Below are 19,608 nucleotides of genomic sequence, written 5' to 3'. Positions count from 1 at the left end.
ATATGTGGCCTGGGCATTTCAGGATTGCCTATCCTGTTGTGAAAGTCGGCTGAACGGGACCACAGCCAGACTCCCCCCACCTACAGGCTCGGCTGACTCTGCCTCCTTGGACCCGGGAATCTCGCTTTAGCTGGTGGTTGCGACTGGCGAGCCGTGCTGCGGCCTTCCTCATGGACCGCCACTCTGATGCCGCATGCTTGACGGCATGCTGGCAGCTCCTGCTCTGGCCTTCCTTGGCGTGCGCATGCCACCTGACCCCTTTTCAGGGGTCACTGCGGGAGGGGCCCGGACTCCTTCTCCCAAACCTGCAAGTAATTAAGGCAGGGCCTGCCCGACTATGAGATACGCTGCCTGCCAAGACCCTTGCCTGCCCGACTACGAGATACGCCGTCTGCCTAGCCTACATCCTTGCCTGTGGACTCAAGTGTCACCACCAGCCTGAGACCCCACGAACGTCCAGCCGGCCCCGGTACCCAAGGGCTCAACCTGCGAGGAATGAGGGCTGGTGAAGGTTCTGTGGGCTCTCAGGTGAAGGTTCTGCGGGCTCTCAGGTCTCCTACTGCCTCGCCTGCCGTCAGAAGGGCCCTCTAGGGCTCCTCCCCATTGGTTCCCTACTTTGCCGGCCCAAGGATCCACTCCCGTAATATATCCAATCAAATGGTCCTGATCCAGACAGACAATCAGGTTGTGATGTGGTACATCAACAAACAGAGAGTTACCAGATCACTCCTCCTCTGTCAGGAGGCTGTCCAGATTTGGGCTTGGGCTCAGTTCCAGGGAATCAAGCTCTGGGTCATATATTTGCTGGCAGGAGTGCAGAATGTAGTGGCAGATCGGCTAAGTCGAGCATTTCACCCCTATGAGTGGTCCCTGGATCAGGCAGTGGCGGATTGCATGTTCTGCTTGTGAGGGACTCCAGAGGTGGACATCTTTGCCTCCCCTTGCAACAACAAGGTGAGCAATGTTTGCTCCCGGCACAGGTAGTCCGAAAGGCCAGTATCAGACGCCTTTGCCTGCCATTGGGGCAGGGGCCTTCTCTATGCGTATCCTCCGCTTCTGCGGTTGAAGATTCTCCTGAAGCTCCACCAGTACGGGGTGAGGGTGGGGGGAACCATGATTCTCATTGCCCCCCCCCCCCCCCCCCCGGTGGCAGGGACAGATTTGATTCCAGATACTTCAGGATCTCTCGGTCATGGAACTGATCGGTCTGGGGACCTCCCCCAACCTGATCATGCAGGATCGGGGCAGGCTGTGCCATCCCAACCTCCGGGAGTTGTCTCTGATGGCCTGGATGTTGAAAGGCTAGTTCTGCGGCCCCTTGACCTATCTGACGACGTGTCTCGGGTCCTGGTAGCTTCTCAAAAGCCTTCCACAGGGAAGTCATACACACTCTGAAGTGGAGGAGGTTTTCCGTCTGATGTGAGAGTCATGGCTTGGATCCATTCTCTTGTCCGAAATTCCTAGAGTATTTGTTATATCTTTCTGATGCTGGTCTTCTCCATACACCCTGTGGTGAACAGGTACATGCAGCTAAATCCTCCCCTGAGGCTTCCTGTTGTGTCCTGGGATCTCAACGTGGTACTGGTTTGTCAATGTGGTACTGGATGTGAGATCAACGTGGTACTGGATATGAGATCCTTTCAAGCCACTGTGCTTCTGAGATCTGAAGTACCTGATATTGAAGGTTATCTTCCTGGTGGTAGTTACTTTGGCGCGCAGAGTCAGTGAGTTTCAAGTGTTGGTGATATATCCACCCTTACATGAAATTCTTCCACGACAGGGTGATACTACGAACTCATCCTAAGTTTCTGCCTAAGGTGGTGACTGATTTTTCATCTCAACTACTCCATTGTCCTGCCTACCTTTTTTCCCAGGCCGCATTCTCACCACAGCGAATGGGCTCTGCACAGCCTGGACTGCAAGAGGGCCTTGGCTTTATATCTTGAGCGGACAGCAGGCCACAGGCAATCCACACAGTTCTTCATTTCTTTCAATAAGAATATTTATTCATTTAAAAATATTTATGTTCGGGGCAGGTTACAATGTAACATATATAATACCATTTAAAAATAATAACACAACGTAATAACAAAACAATGAAACATAATACTAAATGATAGAAGGTAAAAACAGATAAGGTAACTTAAAAATAAGTGTTAACTTAGAAACATAAAATAAATAGAAAATAAAGTAGAGGATGGGACTAATTAAAATGTGAAGACTTACATAAGTCAGGAAAGGCTTGAAGGAAGATATGATGTTTGATGGCTTTCTTGAATGTGTTTTTATCTTGAATTAGTTGCATTTCAGATGGAAATGAGTTCCAAAGTATGGGTCTGGCTATAGAAAATGCGCGCTCCCTGGTGGAGACTAGTCTGGTAGTTTTTGGCGAAGGAACTTGGAGTAAGAGTTTGTTTTTAGAGCGAAGATTCCTGCATAGGGTGTAGATATGTAGTGTAGACTGGGAGTTGTGATTACCAAGCACACATTGTCCAACTGGCTGGCGGATTGTTTTTCCTTCTGCTATGCGCAGGTGGGCCTTCAGTTGGGAAGCCACATCAAGGCTCATTCCATCAGGGTCATAGCAGAATTGGTAGCCCACCTACATGCAGTCCCCGTGGTCAAGATCTGCAGGGCTGTGACGTGGAGTTCTCTCCACACGATTGCTGCCCATTACTGTTTGGATAGAGATAGCCACAATGACATCAGCTTTGATCAGGCTGTCTTGCAGAGCTTCTAAGTGAAAAAACCCAACTCTTCCTGCCTAGGACCCCCTTTTTCAGGTCAGGCTGCCTCCCTCTGTTTTCCACAGCACCGCAGTTGTTGTGCCTATTGGCACCAGGTTCGGTGTCTGTGATTTTACTAGAGTTTGGGAGCAGCCTGTAGCTTGATATTCATCCATCTGTGAGGACTACCATCCTGCTTGTCCTAGGAGAAAGCAGAGTTGCTTACCTGTAACAGGTATTCTCCTAGGACAGCAGGATGTTAGTCCTCAGGAAACCTGCCCGCCACCCCGCGGAGTTGGATTTCTCCTTTGTTTATTTTATTTTTTCGTAATTCTATGTTACGAGACTGAAGGGGGACCCTGCATGGACAGTCGCTTGCTGGGCATGCTCAGTGTGCCAGTCAAGGTTCTAGAAACTGACAAAGGATTTCCATGCCAGGCTCATTCTGATGATGTCACCCACGTGTGAGGACTAACATCCTGCTGTCCTAGGAGAACACCTTTTACAGGTAAGCAACTCTGCTTTCCATTCCATACAGAGTCTGGCTTGTTGTGTTCAGTTTTTGTTTGCATGTTTCTATTTATACTTTATCATCTCTTCATTTTGTATTTAGTGAGGGTCTGTCTGTGTTCTACATGTGTAACTGAGGTGAGGTATTCTGCTAGTGTGTAGCAATGTTTCCTCCAAGGAGTGACTATGTATGTGCAAACTTTTTTTTCATTGAGCAACAATTTTTTAAACTAACAATTTTTGAGCGCCAATATTAGTGTTCCATTTCTGAATATAGCACAAATAAAAATGTATATGAGTAATCATGTAAAACCTGTGAGCAATGCTTTAAAATATATGAGCAATTGCTCATGTGCTCAGCTTAGAGGGTACTATGGCGCGTAGTTTCTGTGCAGGGATCCATAACAGCTTGGCTCGTTCTGTTTTCCTAAAAGCAAATGTATTGGTGTTTTAGGATCTGATGTAATATTTTCAGTTTTGCCTTTTCATAGGTAAGGTTATTACTGTTTGAGTGCTGGCAGTTAGTGCTGTTTTCGTATGGGAGGTTTACTATATTGCAATTCAGTTTACTCAAAGCTTTCTGAAGGCCAAGTCCACAACCAACACCCATTACAATAAGCTGTAATTCCATATAGCTGCAGGTGGCTCTTTTTTGTTTTTTTGCAGTTTTCTGGTTGGTGCCACAGTAGTGCATGGAAGTAATATACATGTTGTACATGATATTTTTATCTTAGATGATTGTACTTTGAATTTATTTATTTAAATGCTTTATATACCGTCATTCCATGTGAGAATCACTAGTTAATAATGGTTTGAATGTTCTTTTTCATGTAAAATCTTTTATAAATTACCCTTGCACCAGTCCTGGCTGCACTGGTTCCACAAAAGAAAGCAGGATTCCCATTTGGAGCTGGGTTCGTGGCTCTCCCGCGTTTCAGCTAGGGCTTAAGTTTTTCTTTTTATAAGCCCAGGGAAAAGTTTGGATCACTTCTGGTCCCCTATCCCCTGGAGTAGATAAGCAGAGTCAAGCCTGGGGGACCATAAAAGCAGCAGACTGTGTAGCATGCAGTCAATGGGAATGCACTGGAGTGGTGGAAGGGTGGAGGAGAAGTGAAGGAAAGCTACAGGCACAGGAAGGGAGAGGGAGCCAGGAGGAAGAATCTGTGCAGTGTTGGGGAGGCTTCTGTCTGAGGTGACTGGACTGAGCTATGAGAGGAGCAGTTAGTTGTGGAACCAGCAAATCTCAGAGTGGGACTGGAAAAGGAGGAAACTGCTGCAGAATGAGGAAGGGCTGGCAGCAAGCAAGAACTTTAAACTATGATGTGGTAGTGCTGGGGTGGGGTATGAGCACATAAGCAGCAGCACATCAGTAGCATGTTAGAGTGTGTGTCTGTGTCACACACAGAGCGACACACCTATAAATACACTTTGTGTCAGAGGGAGAATGCGTGTGTGGGTGTCTCTCTTTGACAAACACACACACACACACTCTCGCTCTGTGTGTATGGGTTTATCTGTGTGTCTGTGAGAAAGTGTCTGAGAAAGAGAGTGCATGTCAGTGTACAGAAAGTTTTTGCAATCTATAAATCTGTTTGTATGATTGAGCATGTGTGTCTGTCTGACGCTGGCTGGCAGTGTAGTTCTCTCATTACTTTCACTAGTTCAAGAGCTGCTTGGATGGCCAGATCAGGATATTTGTGGGGGTGTGTTAACTGACTTGAATGGATGGAACAGGGTCTACAGCTTTGTTTACTTACGGCTGGTCTAGAGTATGCTCTACTTCTTAGTTATTTAGGAAAATGAGAAATTTATTTTGGAGATATTTAGGCTTAATTCTGCCAGGGTCCAGAGTCGACTTGGCGTGTTTTAGGGAGCTGTTGATATATGTGCTACAGAGAAAGTGCACGAGGGAGTCAGGTACCCCATGGGCTGGTTTTGAAATAAAATCCTGTGGGCTATTTTCCTGCAATCTGCCCCCCTGCCATACATTATATGTTTACATGATGGGCTACGGATTGCGATGCTTGACTGTGTACGAGACTTGAGGACATCACTTAATTCTGGGGTTGACTTGGCAGGGACAAATGGTACAATGTGATTTGATGCACTGCAGATATGTAAATGTTGACAAAAATGTGTAGCTCAATTGGTAACTGTTTTAGCTTTCATTTGCACCTACCTGTGGATTTTTCCCTTATTTTATATCCCTTTCCCACCTCAGCTCAGTCAACACGGAGACAGACATAGACCAGGGTCCATGCACCAGGGCTCCATCCAGAATTCTGCAATCCTAAGTCTAGTCACTAAGTGACACCAGTGCACAATAACTGGGACTCCGCCCTTAAGGAGTGGAGGATTAGGAGACCATCCATGAAACCGGCAGTTTTAAAACAAATTGTAGGATGTAGTTTTTCACTCACTGCACAAGCAGGCCATGTAATATGTTGCCAGAGGAGGTGGTCAAGGCAACTAACAGTGGGGTTCAAAAGAGGGTTGGACAAGTTCCTGAAGGAAAAGTCCATAACAGTTATTAGCCAAGTAGACTTGGGAAAGCCAGTGCTTACCCCTGCAAGTGAGTTACAAGAAATAGATCAACTACTGGGGATCTGATGGGTACTTGTGACCCTGAGTGGCCACTGTTGGAGATGGCATGCTGGGCTTGATGGACCTTCGTCTGACCTAGCATGACACATCTGCATTTGTAATTGATTTTTCATTACCTGAGGCTCTGTCATAGCAAAACAAGAGCGGATCTTCCCCTCTAACAAAGGCCTCAGCCAGCATTCCTTCTGCTTTTCTGTTCCATAGCGAACTAGTACTTCCATGTTCCCGGTGTCGGGAGCAGAGCAGTTAAACACCTGGATGAAAAAAATTTGTTTATTTAGGACAAGAAAACCCCAAAGGATCAGCTGAACCAGTGAATAAGAATTTGCAGGCTCGATGGTGAGCACTGCTGTCTAAGGCAAGGGTTGGAAATTCTGGTTCTGAAGTGCCACAAACAGGTCCTAGTTTACAAGACATCCACCAAAAATGCATGCACTGCTTCCACGGAGATAGCTGTCCATGCTCATCTTTAAAGAAATGCCACCATAGGAAGTTCTGTATAGTTAGATTGAGAACACAGTAAATTGGATCAGATTTCCAGCAGGAGAAGGAGAACATACCTCAGGTGCAAACAGTGATGCTCCCATTAGCTCGCACAGGTGCGCATACTCCAGGTTGGTCAGCCCGGCACCATATTTTCCTTCAGGATCACTCTCCACAGGTAAGAAAAGGTTCCACAGACCTTCTGACTGGGCTTTTTCCTTTAAAGGAATTAAGTCCATGCTTACGATGTTATTTATTTTATTTCATGTTTATTTCCTATTCCAATGAAAAGTACAATTGATCTTCATGGTGCTAATGACATATCTAATTTTCTTAAATCAACTAACGTTAGTGCTGACATTTCAGGAAACCGAGGGCAGTGTTAAAGTTAGAATTACACTGGCGATAAATAAAAAATACTCCATCCCCCATAAAGTTGCAGTGGGTATGAACATTCTGCCTTCTCTCCTCTCCCATTTTACAGCTGTTATGTCTGGCTGCTCCAAGAGTGCTTCCAAGCCTTGCACCCCAGAGGTGGCTGCATGAGTGTTTGTGAACTACCAAACTGTAAAGCTTGGTGGGATCCCTCTTTGCTTGAAAAGTGTTACTTAAGTGCAGATTATTCCAACATTTTATTCATTTGGTTATTTTTTCCATTACACCATGGACAGTGTTGCATGGTCGCTGTGTTAATCCACTTGAATGTGTGAAATTAAATGTTAACAAGCTAAATATGAGGTGATCCCTTTTTACTGAGCTAACTTAATACATTACTTGACTAGTTGTTGGGAATTATGCTCCCTTCAAAATTGTTTTGACCTTCTCTAAACAGTGCCGATTTTCGTAACATAGGCCATCATCTTATGTCTCTTGACTACTGTAATTCCTTATTTTTAGGCCTTCCCAAGTTGTTGTTAAAAACGCTACAACTTATAAAAAAAATTCAGCAGCCCACTTTATCTCAGGATACCCCTTGCGAGCTCATAATTCACCAGCATTGTTCTGACTTACACTGGGGCTCCCGATTTTCTGGCGTATCAGGTTCCAAATTCTCACCTTGGTTTTCAAGAGTCTTTTCTCGGCCTTGTGGCACAACGCTTTCCAGAGTTGGAGAGTGACTGTCCTCCCTCGAATGTTTCGGTCTTTTTTTTTAGGTTATCTCCTTGTTCTACCCTCATATAAATTACTGCGACTAAAGGAATCTCGGGGAATGTATGTTTGGGACTGCTGGGCCTGTTTTGGAATGAGCTTCCTGAATCTCTTAAGGTAGAGGGTGATTTGTTACGTTTTAGGGAAACATTGAAGACCTTTCTGTTTACCTCTGCTTTTCCATCTAATAGCTGATTTTGGAGGGATGCTTCACAGATGTGGCTATCTTAACTATGGCAGAGTGGTGTTAGGGATAATGTAGGCTTGCACTGTTCTTTGGTAATTTTCATCTTTATGTTATTATATTTTGTTCCAATATTTTATCTTGTGATATTTGTTTTAATATTTTGAGTATTATGTACAATGAAGCTTTACCCCCCCCCCCCCCCACCAAGTTTTGTAGATCCACAGGCTACAAATTTTTAAAATAAATAAATGAAGGAAGTGCAACTCCCAAAAGTGAGTCAAGAATTGGATTAAGTTAATCCAATGAAAAGAGATCATCTTGTCTCTTTTTGTTGCCCTTTATTACCATCTTTCTGCAGCATAAACGATATTAATATTCACTCTCATTCCTTGGATAGAAATGATTAGAAATGTCATTGCCCTGGGTGCTTGATATGCCAGCACTGCCATGCTGGTTACACTGGGGACGGCTGCAGATAGGTTTGACATGTAATGACTGTACAGTGCACTGGGATTCTATCAGATGCACAGCAACGTAGAAACGAAATGAATAATTTAGCACACGTAAACTATTTGTAATCAGGTAATCAGAAGAGACTGTGGGTTTTGCACCTCCACCATCTGCTGAAGATAGAGTAAGACTGAGGGACTGTGGGTGGCAACTTGGTATATATGGCAAGGTTGTTTTGAATAAACTTCTCTGTCTCCATCTGCTGGAGGGGAGACAAAACCCAGGTGTCTGGACTGATCTGGGTACGTACAGGGAACTAAGAATTACTTAATTTTTTTATTTTATTTTTTTTGGGGGGGGGGGAGGTTGGTGTTTCCTCCTGCGCTATTGGGCTTCAGCTCAAGTGGAAGGGCCTGGGATCTGACACCATAAGCCTTCACCTACAATTACCCCGGGGGGGTGGGGGATCATTTTTCTCTTGTTTTACATCCCTCTTCCAACTTACTTTAGTCAAAGTCATTGCAGCAACTGTTCTCGGCCAGGGTCCGTGCACCAAGGATCTATCCGAAATCCAGCAACCAGTGCTGTGAACTGATTGCAACTCCTCCCGTACCCCCTTCCAAGAACTGTGAATGCTGCCTCCTTCCTGCTTCCCCATTCCTGGCTGACCCAAGGAGTGGAAGACCTATGCTGGGAATCAAACCCCAGGTCCCTCCGCAAGGCATGCACAGCATGGTCACTGAGCCACCGTGCTGACCCAAAACCAACTATTTTAAAATTATCTTAATTCTATGCACGGTACATACTTACATTAAAATATATGATTCTTCTGAACATTACAGAGTAGCCTATGCTCCCAGAAAAAAAAAAAACAACCTCATACCAAATTCACGATTTTTAGAGCTTTTTCCTCATATGGAATATTCTTACCTTAAGCTTTTCTATAGCGGGATGCGGTGTCCATCGAGACTCTGCCACCTGATGGTTTCTCAGGCTCTGCTCAATGGGGTAGATGTGAACCTCTATGAAAGCCTTCAGCCTGGTGTACAGATCCTGAACATGTTTGGGAAGATCCTCGGGAGAGAGAGCAAGCAGACCCTTAGGTTGCTGAATAGAGGCAGAACGTGGCAACGTGGCATGACTTCTTGTTGGGCCCGGTGTGAGCACGCTGTTTGGCGATGGCCTGCCTCCAGTCCAGGTACTGTAAGATCTCGTTGAATTCCCAAGCTTTGTTGATGGAAGGGCGTTAAATATTCTAAATCCTTCTTTTGTGGCAAAGTCCCAAGCAAGGCTGGCCATATACTCGGCTTGTTTTCCACCCAGTTCAGCTTTTGCTGAACTTGCTTGTCCTACACAGAATGAAAAGAGCTTAATCCAGCAATCCCTGGACAAGATATATGCAAGTTCCTGTTGGCACCCCGGATGAGTCCAGACAAGTGGGTTTATGCATTCCTACGAGCAGACGGAGGCAGAAAACTAAACTTTGAGGCACTGCTACATAACCGAGAGTGCCACCTGCCACAATCACTGGCCAAGATATATGCAAGGTATGACTGCAGTGTCAAATTGTCTGTCATGCTGTTTTAATGTTTCTGACCTCACCAACAGCAAAACCCTCACTTTTTCATTTGTTTTAATTTCAGGCCTGGGGGTTAAGTTTTGCTGCTCTTTGCATCCCATGAGACCACAGCGGAGTCTCTTAAATGACCTCACTGCAGCGGCCGCAGTTTTTTTTTCCCAACTCCACAAGCACATTGGGGGCAGTTAAAGCCTGCCCGTTTATAAAAATACAGACGAAAAAGCATCCCGAAAACAAAGTGGACTAAAAGAAAGAAGAACCAACAATTAATATAGCGTTTAAAGAGCAATTAGATTAAGATCATTAGCATGAGGATCCTTGTCCACTCCCTTCCTGTCCATTACAGTTGTATCTTCCATACATTTGCTTCTCTCATAAGCGTCACTGTTTTGACCCTCCTCAAGGTCCCTCAGTGACAAAACTTTTATTGCTCTCTCTGCTCTCCGCGGCTTACGTTGATCACATTGCTCCTTCTGTGACCCTGCGCTGGCTACCAGCTTGCTCCCATAATAAACCGTTCTTTCCTTTTCTAATCTTCCCTCTGGCAGCCACTACTTTACGGCTCCGTACCTGTAAGTGAGCGTTTGTAGACTCCTTGCAGAATGGCTGCCACTCGGAAAAAGGAGAAGGCCATGTAGAAGTTCCAGTTCTCAACTGGTGGTATTCCCATACGATCACAATACAACTTAAAGTACTCTTCCACCGTAGGAATCCCAAACTCGGCCACATCACAGCTGTCCAAACCTGAGAGAGAAGGAGAGTCCTAGTGCCAGCAGAGGCTCCGCCATTGTCAGGGATAAGAGCAGGGCGTCTATCGCACACAGATATAGCTACTGCTTTCATACCTTCAATTAGGGCTCATTAAGCAGGAAGAAAAAGCTGGAATGGGTTAAACTGCACTACAATGGGAGCATTATAATATTTGTCATTACACTTTCTTTCATATATGGTGGGATTGTCCTATCAAAATTTGGGGGTATGAATTACACTTTTATAAACAAAGTTACAGGACTCGCTCTGATGCCATCTCCCAAATGTATTCCAGAAACTTAGCTGGAACAAAATTCTTGGTTGTTGGCGCAGCAGATGCTTGATGTGACATTGCATTTTATTGGAAGAAACACGAAGCGCCATTTCTGTCTGCATTTGCACTCCTTTTAAGATGTGGAAGGAGACTCAGACTTGAAAGTGTGTCTGTAAAATATAATTCAATTTAATTTATTCTAATGTAATATTCTGCTTGTAGGACATGGCTTTGTGTTTATCAAGATAGCCTGGAGGAAATTTTCCAGTGTGTTCAGTTGATTGCTTAGGTAATTGGCCATTTAGTTTTGATTTTAAGTTCTTACTGCGACTTCCTTGTAGCAATGTTTTATACACTGACTCGCCTAATTATTGTTGTAACTATCTGGGTAATAATTTTACTCTGTATATTGAGAGAGGGGAGAAGTTAAGTTTGGGTAGAAGGGTAAATGTTAATTCTGAATAAATATGTAAACTATGAAGTATTTTGCTATATTTGTGTCATAACTCGATTGTTCGCCTATTTATGGATATTAATATAATAAAACTTAAATGGAGAAAATATTAATGTCATTTTTCAAACTTAATTCTTTATTAGAACTCATAAAATCATTCAAATATCATCACTGCTCTCCTCTGTATGGGATATACGGGACCGTTTTAAAGCATGGGCTATTGGAGCCCGGACACGGGGCCCCGCATCTATAGGGGGACCCAGATTTCCCCACCGCAAGCCTCCTCTTACATCAACAGCCAGAAAAGTCGAAGAGTTTGAAAACCTAAATAAAGAATATCCGATGGGTAGGCAGACTCTGATGCATCCGTACCTCCCACTCAGAGAACACAATCCACCCACATACCCCCATAATTCCTTACTCACCCAGACATAGAGAGATACACAACCCCACCTCTCATGCCCTCCATTCACTGAGAAACAGGCATCCACATCACCCACTAACCCATATCCTCACTCACTCAGCACACAAGGCACCAGGAGTCCTTAATTGTGCTGCTGGAGGAGGGTGGGGCTTCAGTGTATAGGAACCAAAAGGTCTGGGAGCTTACTGGAAGGTGGTGAGTTGATTTGTGCATTGTTATGGTGGTGAAGTCTGAATGTTTGAATTCTTTGTACGATGACTGAATATGTTACCCCTGTGGCCGAGGCATGTCTTCCAAACACCGTCCTGTCTCAGGGTCTTTTCATGTGGGATATTGAAACACTGCATGTTTTGCTTCAGACAAGGTAAGTTTCAAATACTGAATGTTTGCACTAAGGTGAAGATAATTTTCAGACACTGAATTATATATTGGAACCTGGAATAGTGACCTATGATTATGCTGAAAGTGATGGTACACATTTATTTGTTTTGTTTTTTTTTAACAGCATACACATGTATGTGGTCACAAGGTTTCATACTGTATATGTATTTTGGGGATTGACTTGCAAATTTATACTGAGAGAGGGGGTCAGCTGATTATCCATCAAAAACTCATGAAGTTTCAATGATTTATTCCTACCACTCCAGGTTACCTCAGATTTTCCACGTGTTCAATTGTGGCATGTTAAGAGACAGCCAGTAAAGTATAGCTGTGATACCGCTGATTGTAAGTCGTCAGCGTAAAACTAGTATTTCACCCTGAAAACCTGCATAATAATCTTGCACAGGGGAAGCAAATAGGGTAAAAAGAAATGGTGAGATAATGGATCCCCGTGGGACACCACAAGGGAGCAGGTGGGATTCAGAGAGACAATCATCAATGATCACAAACAATATCTTTTTTTAAATATGATTCAAACCAATGAATGACTTTCCCCTCCTGTCCCTAACAATTTACATTTGAAAATTGAATTTTGCATCAAGCAGCTAAAATAGTCCCCTTTTTTTCAGTGTTTAGTTCTAGATATAAAACCATATGCACTGCTTTTATAAAACCCACTAAACCGACTGACTGATTCCTCAAAAAAAAAAAAAAAGTACCTTTTAGTAGAGTAAAATCGGGTGGCAGATAGTGAGCAAGACAGCTGTACGCCACATCTGAGAGGGGATCTCCTAGGGTTGATAACTCCCAGTCCAGGATGGCAACTACTTCTGGATTCTCTGGCTGAAAGATCAGGTTATCCAACCTGCAACGCACAAATAACATTTTTATTTTATTGAATGTGAATTTTCCTTCTGGCCTGTTGTTGGGGAGGGGGTGTGGTGTTTATGACATATTTTGGTGTACTAGTTAATTGTGAAATGTTTCATGCTTATTTTTATTAGTTGAATTTCAATAAGCATTCTTTCAAAATAAGCATCAAATGCAGGAAGTAACAGGAGAATCACTAAAGTTGGATTTTTTCTTTGAAATAAAACAATAAATCATAAACTCCATGCTAAGGGATTAGCTGGATGGTCTGGCTGGGCTGAATTCGTGGCTCAGGCTCCTGATCCTAGTGCTGCCCATTTACTACTATAGGGGAGAAACTGTATTTACAAACTCAAAAATACATTCATTGTTGTAACCAGATACCACAGTTCTAAGCACAAATGGAGATGCTTTCAGGATACACTCAGAATTTGCTGAAAATCCTAACTACTACAAGTAATGCTTCTTGAATGAACACGTGATCTTTTAAAATGAATGCTCACTTTCAAGCTGAGAGAAATGGTTGGAAAATGGGCTGGGAACCAGACGACCTGGGCACAAATACTGCTTCTGCCAGGCATTCACTGTGACCTTGGGTAAGTCACTATCTCCCATTGCTGTAAACTTTCAAAGGAGCGGACTCGCTGTAGCTGTATGTAAAAGAAAATTATTACTTACCTGCTAATTTTCGTTCCTGTAGTACCATGGATCAGTCCAGACCGTGGGTTATGTCCCCAATCCAGCAGATGGAGTCAGCCCAAAGATCTGAGGGGGCGTCACCATAAGTACTACTACCCCCTCTGCAGGAGTTCAGTATCGAGTATATCAAAGCCCGAGTAAACAGAAACCCCTTGATTGGATCAAGTTTAAACAAAACGGCAACAAAGAGCCGCTGGGTCGAAATAGAGAACTGGAACCGTCCCACCAACGGGTGGGAGGCCACGAACATCGCGTGTCAACCTCCAAGAGAATGGTGACAGACAATGAAAACTGGAAACACGTGAAAAACAACAGCAGTAAAGCCACTACTGTAACATAAAGAACAGTGGAGCAGAGTCAGCCCCCAAATACAGCTGAGCAGGAGCAGAACCCAAATGCGGTGGGCGTCTGGACTGATCCATGGTACTACAGGAACGAAAATTAGCAGGTAAGTAATAATTTTCTTTTCCCTGTACGTACCTGGATCAGTCCAGACCGTGGGATGTACCCAAGCTTCCCTAATCCGGGTGGGGTCCTGCGAGGCCTGCTCGTAGAACCTGTTCGCCAAAGTGTCCATGGACGGACGAGGCGAGGTGTAGTCTGTAGTGTCTTGAGAACGTGTGCAAAGATTTCCAGGTGGCCGCTCTACAGATTTCTTGCGAGGATACCGAGCGACTCTCCGCCCAGGAGGCCGCCTGAGAGCGTGTAGAATGCGCCACAATACCGGGTGGGGGCGTCCGCCCCGCCCCGATGTAGGAAGCGGCAATGCCGGCCTTCAGCCATCTGGCAATAGTCGTCTTCGAGGCCTGGGATCCCTTCCGGGGACCGGACCAAAGAACGAAGAGATGGTCAGAGGTCCGAAAATCATTCGTAGCCTCCAGGTAGAGCCGCAGGGTGCGCTTGACGTCAAGGAGACGGAGAGACCGCGGCTCAGACGAAGAGAAAGATGGCAATTCCACAGTCTGATTCACATGGAAGGCGGACACCACCTTCGGGAGGAAGGAAGGCACAATACGGAGTGACACGCCCGAATCGGAGAACCGGAGATAAGGCTCTCGACAGGACAGAGCCTGCAGCTCCGAAATGCGCCGAGCGGAGCATATGGCCACCAGGAACACCGCCTTGAGAGTGAGGTCCTTGATCGTCGCACACCTCAGTGGTTCAAACGGAGGTCCCGACATGGAACGTAGGACCAGATTGAGGCTCCAAGAGGAACAAGGATCCCGCAATGGAGGCCGCAAGTGCTTGACCCCCTTGAGAAAACGGATGATGTCCGGATGCTGTAGCAGCGATCCTCCTCCCGGCAGGAGAGAGCCAAGAGCGGCCACTTGAACCCGAAGTGAGTTGTAAGCGAGCCCCTTGTCCACTCCCGCCTGTAGGAACTGGAGAATCTGCGGGACAGACGCTTCCGTGGATCTTGTGTTCCGCTCGGTACACCACAGCTCGAACACTTTCCAGACTCGCACATAGGCCACCGATGTCGAAGTTTTCCGAGACCGCAGCAGAGTGGACACTACCGCCTCCGGATACCCCCGTCGGCGGAGGCGGCGCCTCTCAAAAGCCAGGCCGCAAGACAGAAGAGTTCTGCCTGGTCGAAAAATACCGGTCCCTGGTGGAGGAGGCGGGGAAGATGTCCCAGCCGGATGGGACCGTCGATTACCAGGTGGAGGAGGTCCGCAAACCAAGGTCTTCTTGGCCACTCCGGCGCGACGAAGATCACCATCCCCTGATGAACTTCTATCCGTCGGAGTAGTCTTCCCACCAGCGGCCAAGGGGGAAACGCGTATAGGAGCAGATCGGCCGGCCACGGGAGCGCGAGAGCATCGACGCCCTCCGCCCCCCGTTCCCTCCGGCGACTGAAGAAGCGAGGAGCCTTGGTGTTCTGGGCGGATGCCATGAGATCCAGGTGGGGGGCGCCCCACCGCCGAACAAGCAGCTGCATGGCCTCGTCGGAGAGCGACCACTCTCCGGGATCCAGAAGCTGGCGACTTAAGAAGTCCGCCTGGACGTTGTCCACGCCCGCGATGTGCGAGGCCGCCAGGCGGCGCAGATGTCGTTCCGCCCACTGCATCAGCATCGCTGCCTCGAGCGCAACCTGCGGGCTGCGAGTGCCGCCCTGACGGTTGATGTAGGCCACCGTAGTCGCGTTGTCCGATAAGATTCTGACTTCCCGATTCCGAAGGAGCGGCAGGAAGTGGAGAAGCGCCAGCCTGACCGCCCTGGTCTCCAGACGATTGATGGACCACTTTGATTCCTCCGCGGACCACGTCCCCTGCGTGGCGCTTCGGTCGCAGACTGCTCCCCAGCCTACGAGGCTGGCGTCGGTGGTTACCACCACCCAATTTGGTAGGTCGAGGGACACGCCTCGAGCCAGATTCTCCGGCACCATCCACCAGGCCAAGCTGTCCCTGGCAAACTGGGGCAGCGGAAGTATCACCTGGTAGTCCTGCGAAAGTGGTTTCCAACGGGATAGAAGTGCTCTTTGCAGAGGCCGTAGGTGCGCAAATGCCCAAGGAACCATGTCGATGGTGGAGCCCATCACTCCCAGGAGCTGCAGATAGTCCCAGGAGGTGGGAGCTGGTAATGCAGAGAATCGCTGTATGTGTTCCCGTAGGGCGTGCGCCTTGTCCTGTCTGAGAAAAACCGCGCCCAGGCGGGTGTCGAAGGTCGCCCCCAAGAAATCCAAGCGCTGCGAGGGCACGAGGGAGCTCTTGGAGAAGTTCACCACCCATCCCAGGGACTGCAGAAACTCTATCACCCTGGCCACTGCCGCCTGTCCATGTCGAAAAGACTTCGCTCGGATGAGCCAATCGTCCAGATAAGGATGGACTAGAATCCCCTCCTTCCGAAGGGCAGCCGCCACGGCTACCATGATCTTGGTGAAGGTGCGCGGGGCCGTCGCCAATCCAAACGGAAGCGCCACAAACTGGAAATGCTGATCCAGAATCTTGAACCGTAGCAGACAATGATGCTCCCGGCGAATGGGAATGTGAAGATAGGCCTCCGTCAGGTCCAGGGAGGCCAGAAACTCCCCTGGATGTACCGCCGCGATCACCGAACGTAGCGTTTCCATGCGAAACCGGACCACCCGAAGGGACCTGTTGACTTCCTTCAAGTCCAGTATGGGGCGGAAGGAACCGTCTTTCTTTGGTACCACGAAGTAGATGGAATAATGGCCCAAGCCCACCTCTCCGGAGGGTACGGGCACAATGGCGCCTATCTCCCATAGTCTGTCCAGGGTCAGCTGCACCGCCCTTCGCTTGATGGCCGAGCCGCAGGGAGAGAAGATGAACCGTCCCTTCGGAGCGCGGGCAAATTCCAACGCGTAACCGTGTCCTATGGTGTCCAAGACCCACTGATCCGAGGTGATCCGTGCCCACTCCTCGTAAAAGAACGCCAGCCGCCCCCCGATCTTGGGGACGGCGGAGTGGGCGAGCTGAACATCATTGAGAGGACTTGGGCGAGGGCTGTCCTGCCGTGGGAGCGGCACGCGGTGGGCGGCGCCCGCGAAAGGACCGGGACCAGGGCTGAGACCTAGGAGCAGCGGCCCGAGACGCCGCCGGTCTGTAATTCCTGTAGCGCCGTTGCGCCCTGGCTCTGGTCCGGGAGGACGAAAAAGCCCTGGTGGAGCGATATCTGTCTTCCGGCAGGCGATGGACCGCATTTTCCCCCAGAGACTTGATGATCTGGTCTAGATCCTCCCCGAACAGGAATTTTCCCCTGAATGGCAGGGAACCCAGACTTGACTTGGAGGACGTGTCCGCCGCCCAGTTGCGTAGCCTTAGAAGACGACGTGCCGCCACCACCGAGGCCATGGAACGGGCGAGGACCCTAAACAGATCATAGGAGGCGTCAGCCCCGTATGCCACCGCCGCTTCCAGCCTATCCGCCTGGGCGGCCTCCTCGGGCGGCAACACCTGAGAAGTGAGCAATAGCTGCACCCAGAGAAGACTGGCCTGCTGGGCCAGCGAGCTGCACATCGCCGCCCGCAGCCCCACCGCGGAGACCTCGAAGACCCGCTTGAGGAAGACTTCCAACTTGCGATCCTGCGTATCCCTTAACGCCGCTCCACCCGTCACCGGTATGGTCGTCCTCTTCGTGACTGCCAACACCGCGGAGTCCACCCTGGGCACCTTGATGAGATCCAGAAAATCTTCCGGCAGCGGATACAGCCTCTCCATGGCGCGGCTGCCCCTTAGGGCAGCTTCCGGGGCATCCCATTCTCTGGTAAGAAGCTGCAGGAAAGACTCGTGAATGGGAAAAGCCCGAGCCCTCGGACGCAGGGCTGCCAGTACCGGATCCCCCTTCTTTGAGGAAGTGACGACCGCTGGCGCCACAGGAGCCGGCGGATCCGGCGGAGGATCGAGGTCCAACCCCTGAATGATTTGCGGGATTAGGTCATCCAGCTCTTCCCGCTGGAAAAGGCGCAGCGTGCGTGGATCCTCTCCCTCTGCAGTGGAGTCCCCTTGTCCCGAAGCTGCAGGGTCCGCCCCAGGGGAAACTGGGTCCGACCCAGCTCCCCCTGAGCCCACAGGGAGCCGGGTGGGGACGGGGAGCTGTGGGGCCCCCACGCCCGCCGGCGCGGGGGGGGGCCGTGTAGAGGGACGAAGGTCGCGGCAGCTTGGGTGGTGGCGGTTCCGCGGGAGCAGCCAGGTCCTGAAGATAAGCTGTGTGCATCAGGCGGATGAACTCTGGTGAAAACCCCGGCCTACTCGGGGGGACATCCGCTGTTGGGGGCCCCGGGGGACCCTGCCCCTGCGGGTCTTCTGGTAATAAGTTCAGGGGGGAGCCCTCTGAGGCTTCCCTGTCCCCCTGCGCTGCCTGATGTCCCTCAGGACGCAGCGCATGCAAGATGGCCGCCGTTCCCGCCAGGAATGGGGGAGGGGCCGGCCCACGCCGCCCGGGCAAGGCTGCCAGAGGGGAAAACTGAGTGAGGGGCCGAGACGTGCCTTCCCCCCCGGGGAGGCACCGAGCGCAGATCCCCTCCCTCGAGATACGCGATCCAGGCTCGCCGCAGGCCGAGCAACGCGCCGGCCGCGGCATCGCGATCGTGATAAAAAAAAAAAGAAACAGTCTCCGGCAGCCAAAAACGCCCTGGGAGCCTCGGGGGGGAGGGGCCGCGATACGGAGCGCCGCTGCGGGGGGGCCCGATGGCCTGCACTACCCGCCGAAGAACAAAGCGGCGCCGCGGGGGGGCCTTCCTGGCCGCACAACCCGCCGAAGATGATCACCCTGCTCCCCGCTGCGGCCCACGTGGAAACGAAAAATGGCCGCGGGAGCAGGCGAAGACGCTGGAGGCCGGTGCCCCCGGCAGCCGCGTCTAAACTAGCTGCAAATCAAAACAACAACGGAGAAGAAAAAACACTTACCCTGGTGAAGCACCAACAGGCGCCGAGGCAGGAAAGAGAGAGACAGAGACTTACAACACAGAAGCCACGCCTCCCCAATTAATCAATTAACTTTTGGATTTTTTTTTTTTTTTTGAAATGAAGCAGAACTTGATCCAAGCAAATAAAACTAACAAAGGAGCAGGAAATAAAGTCCCAAACAAGGGAAGAAAAGGAAGAAGGTTATAGGCAATCGGGAGCAAGCCCAGATTCCCCTACTCGCATCTGCTGGAGTCAGAAGATACTGAACTCCTGCAGAGGGGGTAGTAGTACTTATGGTGACGCCCCCTCAGATCTTTGGGCTGACTCCATCTGCTGGATTGGGGACATAACCCACGGTCTGGACTGATCCAGGTACGTACAGGGAATTAGTTTTAAAGAAGCCTAAATGAGGCTCCTTTCGGCTTCTTTAAAACTAATTACATAAAGCTACAGTGAGTCCATAATACTACTGAATGCCAAAATAATCATAAATAGAATATATCTATTACATTACATTCAAATTACTAATTTGCAAAGATCTGCTTCAAAATCCAAGCATGGATCTCATTTATAAAAAATGTGCCTTTTTTAAAAAAAATCAGGTCATATAAATCAAATCAGAGGGTATACTTGATGGCTTATGGACACAAAACACTTAATCAATTGGACTAATGTGTGAGTGCATGAGTGCTCTGCAAG

General features: G+C 48.5%; 1 protein-coding gene across 6 annotated transcripts in view; it reads right to left on the bottom strand.

The window, feature by feature from the left end:
* Window positions 1-19,608, bottom strand: part of ACAD10 (acyl-CoA dehydrogenase family member 10) — a 95,198-nt gene that overhangs the window by 28,461 nt on the left and 47,129 nt on the right. For all 6 annotated transcript variants that reach the window (XM_029571674.1, XM_029571678.1, XM_029571677.1 and 3 more), the window contains 5 exons: window positions 12,691-12,836; window positions 10,259-10,432; window positions 9,040-9,458; window positions 6,401-6,541; window positions 5,957-6,094 (listed from right to left, as the gene is read on the bottom strand). In XM_029571674.1, the coding sequence (XP_029427534.1) occupies window positions 5,957-6,094; window positions 6,401-6,541; window positions 9,040-9,458; window positions 10,259-10,432; window positions 12,691-12,836 (1,018 nt within the window). The remainder of the gene's footprint in view (window positions 1-5,956; window positions 6,095-6,400; window positions 6,542-9,039; window positions 9,459-10,258; window positions 10,433-12,690; window positions 12,837-19,608) is intronic.

Source organism: Rhinatrema bivittatum, chromosome 11 (assembly GCF_901001135.1).
Source record: "Rhinatrema bivittatum chromosome 11, aRhiBiv1.1, whole genome shotgun sequence".
Taxonomy (NCBI): domain Eukaryota; kingdom Metazoa; phylum Chordata; class Amphibia; order Gymnophiona; family Rhinatrematidae; genus Rhinatrema; species Rhinatrema bivittatum.
The sequence above is the reverse complement of the archived record's forward strand: the minus strand, read 5'-3'. Positions and strand labels throughout refer to the sequence as shown.